The 17,483-nt window shown below is 38.9% G+C and overlaps 1 protein-coding gene across 5 annotated transcripts in view; it reads left to right on the top strand.

Annotated features, from left to right (window-relative positions):
* Window positions 1–17,483, top strand: part of PDLIM5 (PDZ and LIM domain 5) — a 209,116-nt gene that overhangs the window by 151,249 nt on the left and 40,384 nt on the right. For all 5 annotated transcript variants that reach the window (XM_082838454.1, XM_082838452.1, XM_082838456.1 and 2 more), the window contains one exon: window positions 5,025–5,212. In XM_082838454.1, coding sequence (XP_082694580.1) covers window positions 5,025–5,212 — 188 coding nt within the window. The remainder of the gene's footprint in view (window positions 1–5,024; window positions 5,213–17,483) is intronic.

Raw genomic sequence — 17,483 nt, 5'->3', positions numbered from 1 at the left:
ACAAGATAATAGCGTTTCTTGAGCATATACTCTGCTCAGCACTGTGCTCAATACCTTACATGTGTTACACGTATTATCTCTACTGCCATACAGTAGGTCCTAGTTGTTTATTTTATATGTAGTAGTGGGTATCTGTTAATCCCAAACTCCTAATTTATCCCCCCTGCCCTCTTCCCCTTTGTTAACCATAAGTTTGTTTTCTATGTCTGTGTAGTCTATTTCTGTTTTGTAAATAAATTCATTTGCATCTTTTTTTTAGATTCCACATGAGTGATAGCATATGATATTTGCCTCTCTCTGTCTGACTTACTTCACTTAGTATGATAATCTCTAGGTCCATTTTTGTTGCTGCAAATGGCATTTTTTCATTCTTTTAAAATTTTTATTTTATATTGGAGTACAGTTGATTAACAATGTGGTAGTTTCAGGTGTACAGCAAAGTGATTCAGTTATACAAATACATGTATCTATTCTTTTTCAAATTCTTTTCCCATTTAGGTTATTACAGAGTATTGAGAACCATTCCCTGTGCTATGCAGTAGGTCCTTGTTGGTTATCTGTTTTTAAATATAGCAGTGTGTACATGTCAATCCCAAACTCCCAGTCTATCCCTCCCCCCACACACATCCCCCATCGTAACTATAAGTTCGTTCTCTAAGTCAGTGAGTCTGTTTCTGTTTTGTAAATAAGTTCATTTGCATCTTTTTTTTAGATTCCACATATAAGTGTTATCATATATTTGTATTTCTTTGTCTGACTTACTTCACTTAGCATGATAATCTCCAGGTACATCCATGTTGCCGCAAATGGCAGTATTTCATTCTTTTTATGGCTGAGTAATATTCCAGTGTGTGTGTGTGTATGTTTGTATGTATACGCCACCTATTTTATCTATTCATCTGTCGATGGACACGTAGATTTCTTCTATGTCTTGGCTATTGTAAATAGTGCTGCTATGAACATTGGGGTGCACGTATCTTTAGAGATTTCGTCTTTTCCAGATATATGCCCAGGAGTGGGATTGCTGGGTCATATGGTAACTGTTTGTAGGAGCCTCCATACTGTTCTCCGTAGTGGCTGCTCCAATTTACATTCCTACCAACAGTGCAGGAGTGTTCCTAAAAGTATTTTAACCTCATTTTACAAATGAGGAAATTTACCAAGTTTAAGTAACATATCAAGGTCACAATAAATGCACCAACCTCAAATAGTTTATAATGTAGTAGAGGAGACAAGATACATAAAGAAGTTACTATTAATTAAGAAAAACCGTAGCTATTACAAATTGAAATGTAGCTTTATGCCATGCAGCTGATATCTGCCATGCATTGAAGCAAGGGGTGTCTTTACTTCTAGAAGATTGAGTGATTAAATAAAATATGTTAATTACTTAGCGTAGTGCACAATGCATGATGGGTATTATTGTGCTACTACTCCTATTGCTAATTATGGATAAGGTTTGGACAGGTGCAGAGGGAGAGTGGGGGAGCACCTTCCATGTAGAGCCTGGCAAAGATGTAGAGCTGTGGACAGAAAGGAGCTATGGCAAGAATATAGTTTGTGTAGCAGAGTGGTAGGAGATATGACTGAACAGATAGATTGTAGCTCTATCTTAGAAGGCTTCAAATGTCAGGCTGACGTGTAACTTAGTCCTCTACTCTCTAAATGGTTGCATCTGGTCTCCATCTTTTGTGAAGTGCCTTCTGGAAACAAACCTCTCATGGAAAGTGTTTCCTTTGGATGATTTTTCATATTAGGAAATACTTCCTTTTATTGAACCTAGTCTATCTCACCATAGATTTGACTCAACATTCAGCAAACAGAGAGAGCATAGCCATACAGAGTGAATCCACATGTCAGATATTTGAGCATTAGTCTTATGTTTCTTCTGAGTTTCTTTCATACCATGGGCCAGTTAACCAGTTCCCTCAACCTGACTTCACTAGGCTTGGCATTGATTTCCTGTCGTCCTGGTCACTTTCTTCTAAGTAAGTTGGCAACTCTCCTGTAATTAAATTTTAACGATTTCAGGTTATTACACATTAAATGATGATTTGGGTTTTATTATTATTTTCAGATTCTGTGTTTCATCTGTAAATTCCAGTATTGCTTGGTCATGAATTCTCTTTTCAGAATTGTGGCTATATGGATTATTAGTTGTTTTTATTTTTCAAATCCTCATGAGTAATTAACCCTAGAATTAAAATGGTCTATACTTCTCTGTTACTTTCAAAAATAATTTGTTTGTAATGTGTAAAAATATTGAAAATAAGTCTTTATTATTTGAATACATTAATTATCTTTTTCATATGTTAAGCTCATATTCTGTGTCCTAGAGTATGGTTAAGTACTGTGTACATAAATATCTTAATTAAGTCCCCGGAATTCTTATGAGCAAAGCATTATCCCCATTTAAAGTTTAGGTAACTGAGGCTTAGAGAAGTAAAATAACCTGTCCCTCACAAATCTTTTATAAGGACTGACCTATAACATTTAAACCCTGTTTCTATTCATATTATTTAGTGTGTCATCTTTACTGAGAATTGTGTTCAGCACTACCATTAAGTAAACCATCTTTCACTTTTTATTTATGATAACAATTATTAAAGTGCTTATTTTTTTCATAGTATAGTATGTTTTAACATCAAGCAGATGTGAGTTTTTCATTAAACTGATTAGAAATGTTGGGAGAAGGTGATGGCTCTACTGCACTTGAATTTGAGGGGACAGTAATAGGGAACAGTATTTCAAGAAAGTTAAAATAGCTCTAATATAATTTTTCAAAACTATTTAGTGTCAGAGGTGCCCAGAGCCCACCCCAAGGTGTGATGACTCACTAGAGGACTTGACAGAACTCAGTCCGTCGTAGTGCTCCTGACGGAGAGTTACTACACTGAAAGAGTACAAAGCAGAATCAGCAAGGAGAAAGGCGCGTAGGACCAAGTCCAGAAGAAAGGAGCCTCAAGTTTCCAAAAGTCCTGTCCCAGTGAGGTCATACAGGATGTGTGGATTCCTAGAGCAGTGAGTTATGAGAAGACGTGCAAAGAGTGAAGAGAGGCTCTTCAGAAACTAAGTACCTAAGACATATTTAATTGGGGCTTGTCATGTAGGCACGCTGTGCCTTGTTCATACCCAAACTCCAGACTCTCGAAAGCAGGGGTTTATCATAAACCACATTGTTGGTATAGTTTAGGCACAATGAGCCACTGTTTATGTATGTGTGTGTGTGTGTGTATATATATATATATATTTTTTTTTTTTTTTTTTTTTTTTTTTTTTTTTTTGCGGTACGCGGGCCTCTCACTGTTGTGGCCTCTCCCGTTGCGGAGCACAGGCTCCGGACACGCAGGCTCAGCGGCCATGGCTCACGGGCCCAGCTGCTCCACGGCACGTGGGATCTTCCTGGACCGGGGCACGAACCGGCGTCCCCTGCATGGGCAGGCGGACTCTCAACCACTGCGCCACCAGGGAAGCCCGCCACTGCTTATCTTTCGGAGAAACTTTTATATGACCATAGGGAACTGTTTACCAGCCAAGTTGCCAAAAGCCAGTCAAAGGGCAGCCTTGCAGCGGGCCTTCCTAAGGATAGGCAGCCTCAGGTCTGCTCTGTTAGGTGTTACCCAGGGTTCAAGAGGCATTGCGAAAATTAGGTAATCTTGGTCATTTGGTAGTATAGTGGGCACAATTGCATTTGAAATTGCATTGAAATTTCCACCTAACAGTATAATTAAGGCTATTTATTTTACTAAAGTCATTTATATAATATCCTATCTTTATTGGTCTGTTCCTCTAGCTGTAGATTTCAGGTGTTGAAGGAATTGAGTTTCTGTGCATGGAATTTTTAGCAAGCGGTAGCTAAATTTCTGTTGAAAAGTTAGTAGGATGTATGTATTATTGTTGTTGTCATTGTTGTTACTATTATTATACTTCACTTGAGAGAAACTTATAGTATTGCATCATTCCAAAGAGCATATTTTATAATTTGAACTACCTAAAATTTTTTTTTGAAATGATGATATATAAGTATAAATAACAAATGACTGGGATAATAAAAGCCCTATGATCTTCTAATCAAACTGGAACCACCTGTTCCACCTGTTAAGCAAATAGCTCTGATTGAAAGAAGACAGTGGTAGACTTGTTTCTTGTTTTCCTGTAATCCTGAACACAGAACACTGGATGTTGCGTTAGGCGGTGGATGTTGTCTTTTGTTTACCACTGTGTAACACAATGTCTGGAATATAGTAGGTGCTTAAGTATTTATTGCATGAATGGGTGACTGAGTGTGTGAGTGAAAAGAGTGACTGGTAAGATGTCAGGGAAGCTTGGTTCATAAAATACTAGAAGAATGTGGAGAAGAGGAAAACAGCATCTGTGCCATTTCATAGAAATTATCAGGGAGTCTCCAATAATTAATTGTTTTAATCTAGATGACCCTTCTGAAACGTTGAGATAGAGGAAATTAGCTTCTTATTTAAAAGGATTGGCTGTATAAGTTTTTCAGTGCCTCATTTCTCATGGTAGAACTTTTTAAAGAGAATTTCCAAAGCATTGAAAGAACTGCAGTCTGACTCCTTTCCTTCCCTTTTTCTTTTTTTCTGTTTTAAAAAAGGCAGCCCCTCAGTCATGGTATTAGAGTTTTTCTTTTTTAAATATCAGTTAATTAATTAGTTGTGTTTTTTTAACATCTTTATTGGAGTATAATTGCTTTACAATGGTGTGTTAGTTTCTGCTGTATAAGGAAGTGAATGAGCTGTACGTATACATATATCCCCATATCCCCTCCCTCTTGTGTCTCCCTCCCTCCCACCCTACCTATCCCACCCCTGTAGGTGGTCACAAAGCACCGAGCTGATCTCCCTGTGCTATGCGGCTGCTTCCCACTAGCTATCTTTTTTACGTTTGGTAGTGTATATATGTATTTTTGTTTTCCTTAGAGATTTAATAAATTGAGGAAAGAACAAATCATTGCTAAATTAGATCGCTAGCGCACCACGAGAAATGTTTCCTTCTTTTCTCTCCAGCAGCGTCCAGGAGCCCTCTCAGCCGCTGGCCGCCGCAGCAGCTGCAGCTGGGAGCACGCCTGAGGGGCCGGGAAGCCCAGGCTCGGCCAGACCAGGGGTGGCTGGGCTCACCACTGCTGCCGCCTTCAAGCCTCTAGGGTCCACCGGCGGCATCAAGTCACCAAGCTGGCAACGGCCCAACCAAGCAGGTACTATGCCCAAGAAATCTCTTGCTTTTTGCATTTAAGTATAATTATGAAAATGTGTTCTGGGAAACCCATTCTCAACGATCTAAGATTTACAAAGGACTGGGAAAAGTAGGTACAACTGTTTCCTCTCTGAAGTGTCTCATAAACATTCTCTGTGTGTGTTGCCACTTGCTATTTATAACTATAGAATTGAGAGCGTGGCCTGGTTTCCTAGATTACGCAGGAGGCATGGGTTCAATTGTAAATTTGGGGTCTTATTAACAAACTATGTTGTTGGAAGGTTAGCCCTGGAAATACATTTTAGTTTTCATCATGTATACAAAATAACAACAGAAGCACTTGCTGCCGTCAAACAATTATTGAAGAAAGTTCTTTTACTTCCTGTCCTTGGGCTCCATCTGGAAACCTGAGTTTTCATTCACTTCTACAGATAAAGAGCTTTAAATAAAGTCACTTAACCTTGACCCTCAGTTTTCTGGTCTGCAAAATGGAAGGAGACTAAATGCTTCTCCCAACATGAATGAAGGTTATGGTCATAGGACAAAAGGAAGATGGGACTATACTTAAATGTTGCTGATGCCACCCTCAGTCTTACCTCTTGACACTCTTTACACTCTCCCTGAATGATCTCTCGTCCAGGTTCCTTTTACTACCCAGCCACTGATAATTTACAGTCCTCTCTCTCCTGATCTCCGTACCCTCAAACTTGTTGACTCCTTACTGTTTCCAGGTGGCACCTCAAATGCAGTGTGTCTGAAAATATCGTACCTGTCTCTGGAGATGTCACAGTCACCCAGGCGCCAAAGCTAGAATGGAAGCTTGAGAGTCCTGCCTCCACCCCCATGTTCCCACAGTAACTAATACCTAACGATTCCACATCTTAGCATTTCTCAAATCTCTTTTCTCCTCTTTGTGGTCACAGCCATTGGTTTGGTTCGGGCCCTGGTCTTTACAAACAGCTCCTAACTAATTTCCCCATCTCCTTCTCACCCTGTCAGTCTGTCCTCCTTACTGCAAGTGATCTTCTAAAGCTCTCACTTGCCCATGTCACTCTCCTGCTTCAGGCGCTGGACTGTTTCCTCCTCCTTCACTAATCATTAAGACCTTTGCCACTCTGACCCCTGCTAACTTTTCAAGCTCATTTCCTGCTGCTCCCAATTTATAAACTGTGCTGTGGTTTTAGTAGAGTATCTTCAGTTACTGAGACATGCCATGCTACTCTGCTTTTGAAAGTTCTGGTTCCTTTGCAAAGAAGGAACATTTTTAACCTAATCCCCTATGTATTTCTAGTCTTCCCTCATCAGTTTTGGGATGAGTATTGATTGAATACACAAGGGGCTGCTTGAAAAATATGATAGCTTTAAAAATAGATCATTTATTATTAAAAATTTTTTTTTAAATTTTGCTTATTTTTGGCTGCATTGGGTCTTTGTTGCTGCGCCCAGGCAGCGAGCGGGGCTACTCTTCGTTGCAGTGTGCGGGCTTCTCATTGCAGTGGCTTCTCTTGTTGCAGAGCATGGGCTCTAGGCACGCGGGCTTCAGTAGTTGCAGCACGCAGGCTCAGTAGTTGTGGCTCATGGGCTTAGTTGCTCCGCGGCATGTGGGATCTTCCGGGACCAGGGATCGAACCCGTGTCCCCTGCATTGGCAGGTGAATTCTTAACCACTGTGCCACTGGGGAAGCCTGGTCATTTATTATTTAAGAACTTTTTTTTTTTTTACAGTTCGCAAGAGTGGAAAAAGTGAACTTGTAATTAATTAGGAATCCATCTTTGTATTTTCTATAACATTTAAATACATTAACACTAACTTCACTTATTGTAAATTATCTTTAAGAAATCATGAATTTTTTATATAGTTAAAAATACTTCGTAGTGTCATTTTGTATATTCTTGAATTACCATTACTAATTTTGCAAAGAAGCTCAAAGCTTTGTGCTGTGGGAGAAAGAGGAAAGGCTACTGCATACGATCTAGACTATTTTAAAGAAAAGGCTATTTTATTACTTTTGAAAACTTAAACTATTTAGACTAATATCATTAGCCTCTGAACTTTCTGGACTATTAATTGACTTAGCACCTGTCCTCTTGGAAAAAATGCTGACACCTTAGCCCCACACATTATTAATTATTTCCATTTACTTAAAGCTTATCTATGTCGATGGAGAGTTGCTGTAATTATTTCGTATGTGATTAGAATACTGGAAGCAACTTTCATAAAAAAAGTTTTTGGTATGGTAATTGGAAGGGAACAGGAGAATGTTTCCTAAAAGAGCAAGGAAAAGGCTAAATTTCAGAGGTAGAAACTGAAGGGAGGCTACAAAGTATATGTACTGTGAAGGACAGAAAGTATATGTAGTGCCTTTGGAAATTCAGAAACTATGGACAGAAGACCACTCTGACTAGAGTAAAAAGAAAAAATTCCAGTTGACGTGGAACTCCTGGAGGATACACTACAGCAAAATTACCACAAGAGGGCGATCGAATCCTTCTTTCTCTCAGTCTAATTTAATAATCAAAGCAGGTAAATAACTATAATCATGATTCACATGGTTAGCATTTAAAATACTAATCTTTTTACAGAAGGTATAGCTGAATCTAATTTGAGCAAGACTAGAACAGGTTAGAAAATTATACATTATATAACGTAAAGCATTAATTATTGAAAGAAAATGTTTTGCCATTGTGAAGTCTTAGTTGAATTACATCATGATGCTTAGCTCAAATCAGAAAATATTTGCAGAACTCCTGCTGTTTATCTTGCTCTGGGTGCCACAAACTGGCACTTATGTTATGTAAAAGTTACTTATTTTATACTCTTTTGTAAAAATTGTAAAATAAATACAGAATTCCCAGTCACTCAAGTTATTTTATTCTACTCTACCTAACAGTATACCATATTTCCAAAAAAACCCAAAACAAAACAACACCCCAGAATCTACTCTTAGTCTTTGATAAATAGTTTCAAGGGCTTCCTAATGCAAATGGGAAAAGTTCTTTTGATTCAGAAGGTGGTAACTGTCACATGATGGGTTCTTATGTTCTTCACAACTCACCCGTGAAAAGGGCAGTTCCGACCAAAGGGTGCAAAAGCTACAAAGGCAAGTCACTGCACTAGTGTGGACTCAGATGAAGTGCTAAGCAGGCGGCAGTGCTTCTCTCACATTGAGAACTTCAGGTGTCTTTCTCTTGATAATTCACAGCTGTGCTCTAGTGTGGGTAAAGTAGGAGGAAAAAAAAGATTTTTTATTCCTCCCACCCTTCTACCATCACCCAAGAGTGCCTATCACTAATGATGTCATTTTTATTTTATTTATTTTTAAGGCATTTCTTTCTTTTTTAAAATTTATTTATTTTTGGCTGTGTTGCGTCTTCGTTGCTGTGTGCGGGCTTTCTCTAGTTGGGGCAAGCGGGGGCTTCTCTTGTTGCGGAGTGCGGGCTCTAGGCGCGCGGGCTTCAGTAGTTGCAACACGTGGGCTCAGTAGTTGTGGTACAAGGCTTAGTTGCTCCGCAGCATGTGGGATCTTCCCAGATCCAGGGATCGAACCCGTGTCCCCTGCATTGGCAGGCAGATTCTCAACCACTGCGCCACGAGGGAAGCCCCACTAATAATGTCATTTTAAAGTAATTCCTACAGTTGAGTGGGAAGGATGGGATTAGAATCACTAAAATGCAGTCTGTGGCCTGCTTAGTTGATTATGAAAGTTTAATGAATCATAGCCAGCATTTTCATTAAAAAATGAAATTGAATAGAAAATATCAGAATATTCTACTATATGAAGTATCTTAACATATTAAGGGTAGGTATCATGTTATGAAAATGTGGCTTTAGATTATATATATGTATGTAAGTGTATATCTATACACACGTACTAACATATATTTTGGATCAGCAGGTAAAATGAACAGCAGGTAAAGTGTATTTCTTATTTTTTATAGTTAAGAAAAAGTTTGAAAGTCACTTACTTAAATAAGTATTTTAGTCATACTTTTGTCTATTTGGGATGACTAATTTAGTTTTGAAATGATAACCGAAAAAAAAAAAGACTGTATTGAAGGGGCTAATTGAAATTTTAAGACCTACTAGAGTATTCTGAACCTGTCGGGGTTTCTATTACCTCCATTGAAATTCTGACTTTAAATCTTAGATCATTTCACTTGTGGTGTAGTATAACCTGTGTATCCAGAAGTCTTTCAAGAAGACAGTAACGTAATGCCAGTTGGTAAATAGGAACTAGGTGAATATGTAACAGCGTTACAGTTTAGACTGGATCCTCTTCTTTTTCTCGGGCATGTGGTTTTAACGTACACCACCACACATGCACAAGCTTGCCAGTGACTGACAAAGAGAGAAATATTTTCAGATGCAACGTGTTAAAAAGTTCATAGTCTGAATGAAAGTATCAAGATACAAAAGAAGTGAGAATCCATGCTTGAGTTTTTAAGTAAGCTAGCAATACTACTGCCTACTTGCCCTGTGTTTTGGTAATACTTCCATAATGCAGATGCAGTAGTCCCTTTAGAAATGTTTACTTGATCTAGAAAAATACATAAAAGGTGAGATTCTTCTTGATATTTTTCAGAATTGAGGATTTGTAATTTTATACTAATATTTTAATTCACTATATTTGTATGTCTAATAGGTTTTTTAATGCTCAAAACCTTCATATTATATACAATAAGTAGTTAGATATTCTTAAAAAGTTCATAAATTTAATCATATAAGTTTAAAAATATGTTCCTGTGTTTATGTAGGTGCCCTAATTTGCTATATAATATTTTTTCTAGATTCTATTTAGGTTATAGATACCAGTTTAGGTAAATTTAATTCATTTGACACAAGTATATATATAAAATATTACTATCTTACCAAATATAGTCAGATGTTTTTTAACAAATCCAGTCTTAAAGTTATGAAGGACTATATGTTTGATGCACATCAGTTTTCTAACTTTAATTATATAAACTAAATGAGAATGACCAATTCATTAGAATATAAGCAGTGCTTTGCTAGATCAGGCCTACTGTTGGTTTTTTTGGTCATTTTTATTTTTTTTAACCTTTTATTTATTTTTATTTATTTTTACATTTTATTTTCTTTAACATCTTTATTGGAGTATAATTGCTTTACAATCGTGTGTTAGTTTCTGCTTTATAACAAAGTGAATCAGCTATACATATATCCCCACATCTCTTCCCTCTTGCATCTCCCTCCCTCCCACCCTCTCTATCCCACTCCTGTAGGTGGTCACAAAGCACCGAGCTGATCTCCCTGTGCTATGCCGCTGCTTCCCACTAGCTATCTATCTTACATTTGGTACTGTATATATGTCCATGCCACTCTCTCACTTTCTCCCAGTGTACCCTTCCCCCTCCCCGAGTCCTCAAGTCCATTCTTTAGTAGGTCTGCGTCTCTATTCCCATCCTGCCCCTAGGTTCTTCATGACCTTTTTTTTTTTTTTTTTACATTCCTTATACATGTGTTAGCATGCAGTATTTGTTTTTCTCTTTCTGACTGACTTCACTCTGTATGACAGACTCTAGGTCCATCCACCTCACTACAAATAACTCAATTTCATTTCTTTTTATGGCTGAGTAATATTCCATTGTATATATGTGCCACATCTTATTTATCCATTCATCTGTCCATGGACACTTAGGTTGCTTCCATGTCCTGGCTATTGTAAATAGAGCTGCAATGAACATTGTGGTACATGACTCTTTTTGAAGTATGGTTTTCTCAGGGTATATGCCCAGTAGTGGGAGTGCTGGGTCATATGGTAGTTCTATTTGTAGTTTTTAAAGGAACCTCCATACTGTTCTCCATAGTGGCTATATCAATTTACATTCCCACCAACAGTGTATGAGGGTTCGCTTTTCTCCACACCCTCTCCAGCATTTATTGTTTGTACATTTTTTGATGATGGCCATTCTGACTGGTGTGAGATGATATCTCATTGTAGTTTTGATTTGCATTTCTCTAATGATTAATGATGTTGAGCATTCTTTCATGTGTTTGTCGGCAATGTGTATATCTTCTTTGGAGAAATGTCTATTTAGGTCTTCTGCCCATTTTTGGATTGGGTTGTTTGTTTTTTTGATATTGAGCTGCATGAGTTGCTTGTATGTTTTGGAGATTAATCCTTTGTCAGTTGCTTCATTTGCAAATATTTTCTCCCATTCTGAGAGTTGTCTTTTCGTCTTATTTATGGTTTCCTTTGCTGTGCAAAAGCTTTGAAGTTTCATTAGGTCCCATTTGTTTATTTTTCTTTTTATTTCCTTTTCTCTAGGAGGTGGGTCAAGAAGGATCTTGCTGTGATTTCTGTCATTCAGTGTTCTGCCTATGTTTTCCTCTAAGAGTTTGATAGTGTCTGGCCTTACATTTAGGTCTTTAATCCATTTTCAGTTTATTTTTCTGTATGGTGTTAGGGAATGATCTAATCTCATACTTTTACATGTAGCTGTCCAGTTTTCCCAGCACCACTTATTGAAAAGGCTGTCTTTTCTCCATTTTATATTCTTGCCTCCTTTATCAAAGATAAGGTGACCATATGTGCATGGGTTTATCTCTGGGATTTCTATCCTGTTCCGTTGATCTGTATTTCTGTTTTTGTGCCAGTATCATACTGTCATGATTACTGTAGCTTTGTAATATAGTCTGAAGTCAGGGACCCTGATTCCACCAGCTCTGTTTTTTTCCCTCAAGACTGCTTTGGCTATGCAGGGTCTTTTGTGTTTCCATAAAAATTGTGAAATTTTTTGTTCTACTTCTGTCAAAAAAGCCAGTGGTAGTTTGACAGGGATTGCATTGAATCTGTAGATTGCTTTGGGTAGTATAGTCATTTTCACAATGTTGATTCTTCCAATCCAAGAACATGGTATATCTCTCCATCTGTTTGTATCATCTTTTTTTTTTTTTTTTTTTTTTTTGTGGTACGCGGGCCTCTCACTGTTGTGGCCTCTCCTGTTGCAGAGCACAGGCTCCAGACACGCAGGCTCAGCGGCCATGGTTCACGGGCCTAGCTGCTCCACGGCATTTGGGATCTTCCTAGACCAGTGCACGAACCCATGTCCCCTGCATCGGCAGGCGGACTCTCAACCACTGCGCCACCAGGGAAGCCCTGTTTGTATCATCTTTAATTTCTTTCATCAGTGTCTTATAATTTTCTGCATACAGGTCTTTTGTCTCCTTAGGTAGGTTTATTCCTAGGTATTTTCTTCTTTTTGTTGCAATGGTAAATGGGAGTGTTTCCTTGATTTCACTTTCAGATTTTTCATCATTAGTGTATAGGAATGCAAGAGATTTCTGTGCATTAATTTTATATCCTACTTTACCAAATTTATTGTTTAGTTCTAGTAGTTTTCTAGTAGCATCTTTAGGATTCTCTATGTATAGTATCATGTCATCTACAAACAGTGACAGCTTTACTTCTTCTTTTCTTATTTGGATTCCTTTTATTTCTTTTTCTTCTCTTTGATGTGGCTAAAACTTCCAAAACAATGCTGAATAATAGTGATGAGAGTGGGCAACCTTGTTTTGTTCCTGATCTTAGTGGAAATGCTTTCAGTTTTTCACCATTGAGGACGATGTTGGCTGTGGATTTGTCATATATGGCCTTTATTATGTTGAGGTAAGTTCCCTCTGTGCCTACTTTCTGGAGGGTTTTTATCATAAATCGGTGTTGAATTTTGTCAGGAGCTCTTGCTGCATCTATTGAGTTGATCATACGGCTTTTTTCCTTCAATTTGTTAATGTGGTTTATCACATTGATTGATTTGCGTATATTGAAGAATCCTTGCATTCCTAGGATAAACCCCACTTGATCATGGTGTATGATACTTCAATGTGCTGTTGGATTCTGTTTGCTAGTATTTTGTTGAGGATTTTTGCATCTGTGTTCATCAGTGATATTGGCCTGTAGTTTTCTTTCTTTGTGACATCTTTGTCTGGTTTTGGTATCAGGGTGATGGTGGCCGTGTAGAATGATTTTGGGAGTGTTCCTTCCTCTGCTATATTTTGGAAGAGTTTGAGAAGGATAGGTGTTAGCTCTTCTCTAAATGTTTGATAGAATTAGCCTGTGAAGCCATCTGGTCCTGGGGTTTTGTTTGTTGGGTAATTTTTTTTTAATTTTTAAAAAAATTTTAATTTATTTATGGCTGTGTTGGGTCTTCGTTTCTGTGAGAGGGCTTTCTCTAGTTGCAGCAAGTGGGGGCCACTCTTCATCGTGGTGCATGGACCTCTCACTATCGCAGCCTCTCGTTGTGGAGCACAGGCTCCAGACGTGCAGGTTCAGTAATTGTGACTCATGGGCCTAGCCGCTCTGCGGCATGTGGGATATTCCCAGACCGGGGCACGAACCCGTGTCCCCTGCATCGGCAGGCGGATTCTCAACCACTGTACCACCAGGGAAGCCCTGTTGGATGATTTTTAATCAGTTTCAATTTCAGTGCTTGTGATTGGTCTGTTTATATTTTGTATTTCTTCCTGGATCAGTCTCGGAGGTTGTGCTTTTCTAAAAATTTGTCCTTTTCTTCCAGCTTGTCCATTTTATTGGTATATAGTTGCTTGTAGTAATCTCTCATGATCCTTTGTGTTTCTGCAGTGTCACTTGTTACTTCTTTTTTATTTCTAATTCTATTGATTTGAGTCTTCTCCCTTTTTTCTTGATGAGTCTGGCTAATGGTTTATCAATTTTGTTTATCTTCTCAAAGAACCAGCTTTTAGTTTTATAGATCTTTGCTATTGTTTCCTTCATTTCTTTTTTATTTATTTTTGATCTGATCTTTATGATTTCTTTCCTTCTGCTAACTTTGGGGTTATTTTGTTCTTTCTCTAATTGCTTTAGGTGTAAGGTTAGGTTGTTTATTTGAGATGTTTCTTGTTTCTTAAGGTAGGATTGTATTGCTATAAACTTCCCTCTTAGAACTGCTTTTGCTGCATCCCATAGGTTTTGGGTCATTGTGTTTTCATTGTCATTTGTTTCTAAGTATTTTTTGATTTCCTCAGTGATCTCTTGGTTATTAAGTCGTGTATTGTTTAGCCTCCATGTGTTTGTATTTTTTACAGATTTTTTTCCTGTAATTGATATCTAGTCTCATAGCGTTGTGGTCAGAAAAGATACTTGATACAATTACAATTTTCTTAAATTTACCAAGGTTTGATTTGTGACCCAAGATATGATCTATCCTGGAGAATGTTCCATGATCACTTGAGAAGAAACTGTATTCTGTTGTTTTTGGATGGAATGTCCTATTAATATCAATTAAGTCCATCTTGTTTAATGTGTCATTTAAAGCTTGTGTTTCCATTTATTTTCATTTTGGATGATTTGTCCATTGCTGAAAGTGGGGTGTTAAAGTCCCCTACTATGATTGCTTTACTGTCGATTTCCCCTTTTATGGCTGTTAGTGTTTGCCTTATGTATTGAGGTGCTCATATGTTGGGTGTATAAATATTTACAATTGTTATATCTTCTTCTTGGATTGATCCCTTGATAATTATGTGGTGTCCTTCTTTGTCTCTTATAATAGTCTTTGTTTTAAAGTCTATTTTGTCTGATAGAGAATTGCTACTCCAGCTTTCTTTTGATTTCCATTTGAATGGAATATCTTTTTCCTCCCCTCACTTTCAGTCTGTATGTCTCCCTAAGTCTGAAGTGGGTCTCTTGTAGACAGCATATATATGGGTTTTGTTTTTGTATCCATTCAGCCAGTCTGTGTCTTTTGGTTGGAGCATTTACATTTAAGGTAATTATGGATATGTATGTTCCTATTACCATTTTCTTAATTGTTTTGGGTTTGTTATTGTAGGTCTTATCCTTCTCTTGTGTTTCCCTCCTAGGGAAGTTCCTTTAGCATTTGTTGTAAAGCTGGTTTGGTGGTGCTGAATTCTCCTAGCTCTTGCTTGTCTGTAAAGGTTTTAATTTCTCCCTCAAATCTGAATGAGATCCTTGCTTGGTTGAGTAATCTTGGTTGTCGGTTTTTCCCTTTCATCACGTTAAATATGTCCTGCCAGTCCCTTCTGGCTTGTAGAGTTTCTGCTGAAAGATCAGTTGTTAACCTTATGGGGATTCCCTTGTATGTTATTTGTTGTTTTTCCCTTGCTGCTTTTAATATTTTTTCTTTGTATTTAATTTTTGGTAGTTTGATTAATATGTGTCTTGGTGTGTTTCTCCTTGGATTTATCCTGTATGGCACTCTCTGCACTTCCTGGACTTGACTAACTATTTCCTTTTCCATATTAGGGAAGTTTTCAACTATAATCTCTTCAAATATTTTCTCAGTCCCTTTCTTTTTCTCTTTTTCTTCTGGGACCCCAATAATTCGAACGTTGGTGTGTTTAATGTTGTCCCAGAGGTCTCTGAGACTGTCCTCAATTCTTTTCATTCTTTTTTCTTTATTCTACTCTGCAGTCGTTATTTCCACTCTTTTATCTTCTAGGTCACTTACCCGTTCTTCTGCCTCAGTTATTCTGCTATTGATTCCTTCTGGAGTTTTTAAATTTCATTTATTGTGTTGTTTGTCATTGTTTGTTTTCTCTTTAGTTCCTCTAGGTCCTTGTTAAATGTTTCTTGTATTTTCTCCATTCTATTTCCAAGATTTTGGATCATCTTTACTATCATTACTCTGAATTCTTTTTCAGGTAGACTGCCTATTTCCTCTTCATTTCTTTGGTCTGGTGGGTTTTTACCTTGCTCCTTCATCTCTTGTGTGTTTCTCTGTCTTCTCATTTTGCTTAACTTGCCGTGTTTAGGGTCTCCTTTTTGCAGGCTGCAGGTTCGTAGTTCCCGTTGTTTTTGGTGTCTGTCCCCAGTGGCTAAGGTTGGTTCAGTGGGTTGTGTAGGCTTCCTGGTGGAGGGGACTATTGCCTGTGTTCTGGTGGATGTGGTGGATCTTGTCTTTCTGGTGGGCAGGTCCACGTCTGGTGGTGTGTTTTGGGGTGTCTGTGACCTTATGATTTTAAGCATCATCTCTGCTAGTGGGTGGGGTTGTGTTCCTGTCTTGCTAGTTGTTTGGCATAGGGTGTCCAGCACTGTAACTTGCTGGTCGTTGAGTGGAGCTGGGTCTTGGCATTGAGATGGAGATCTCCGGGAGATTTTCACCGTTTGATATTACGTGGAGCTGGGAGGTCTCTGGTGGACCAATGTCCTGAACTTGGCTCTTCCACCTCAGAGGCACAGCCCTGATGCCCAGCCAGAGCACAAAGACAGGTCAGAATAAAAGGGAGAAAGAAAAAGGAAGGGAGGAAGGAAGGAAGGAAGGAAGCAGTGAAGTAATTAAAAAAAAGAAAAAAGAAAGAACAGAGCAACCAAACCAAAAATCAAATCCACCAATGATAACAAATGCTAAAACTATACTAAAAAAACAGGGCTTCCCGGGTGGCGCAGTGGTTGAGAGTCTGCCTGCCAATGCAGGGGACACGGGTTCGAGCCCTGGTCTGGGAGGATCCCACGTGCCGCGGAGCAACTAGGCTCCTGAGCCACAACTACTGAGCCTGCGCGTCTGGAGCCTGTGCTCCGCAGCAAGAGAGGCCGCGATAGTGAGAGGCCCGCGCGCCGCGATGAAGAGTGGCCCCCACTTGCCACAACTAGAGAAAGCCCTCGCACAGAAACGAAGACCCAACACAGCAAAAATTAATTAATTAATTAATTAACTCCTACCCCCAACATCTACTTAAAAAAAAAACAAAAACAAGAAACAAACAAAAAAAACCAGACAGAACTCTAGGACAAATGGTAAAAGCAAAGCTATACAGACAAAATCACACACAGAAGCATACACATACACACTCACAAAAAGAGAAAAAGGGGAAAAAATATATATATATATCATTGCTCCCAAAGTCCATCTCCTCAATTTGGGATGATTCGTTGTCTATTCAGGTATTCCACAGCTGCAGGTACATCAAGTTGATTGTGGAGCTTTAATCCACTGCTTCTGAGGCTGCTGGGACAGATTTCCCGTTCTCTTCTTTGTTCGCACAGCTCCCGCCGTTCAGCTTTGGATTTGGACCCGCTTCATGTAGGTCACCTAAGGGCGTCTTGTTCTTCGCTCAGACAGGATGGGGTTAAAGGAGCAGCTGATTCGGGGGCTCTGGCTCATTCAGGCTGGGGGGAGGGAGGGGTACGGATGCTGGGCGAGCGCTTGGCAGCAGAGGCCGGTGTGATGTTGCACCAGCCGGAGGCGCGCCGTGCGTTCTCCCGGGGAAGTTGTCCCTGGATCACGGGACCCTGGCAGTGGCGGGCTGCACAGGCTCCCCGGAAGGGAGGTGTG

This window comes from Leucopleurus acutus (genome assembly GCF_964270905.1).
Source record: "Leucopleurus acutus genome assembly, chromosome: 4".
Classification (NCBI taxonomy): Eukaryota; Metazoa; Chordata; class Mammalia; order Artiodactyla; family Delphinidae; genus Leucopleurus; species Leucopleurus acutus.
Note: the sequence above shows the minus strand (reverse complement) of the source record. Positions and strands in the feature narration are given on the sequence as shown.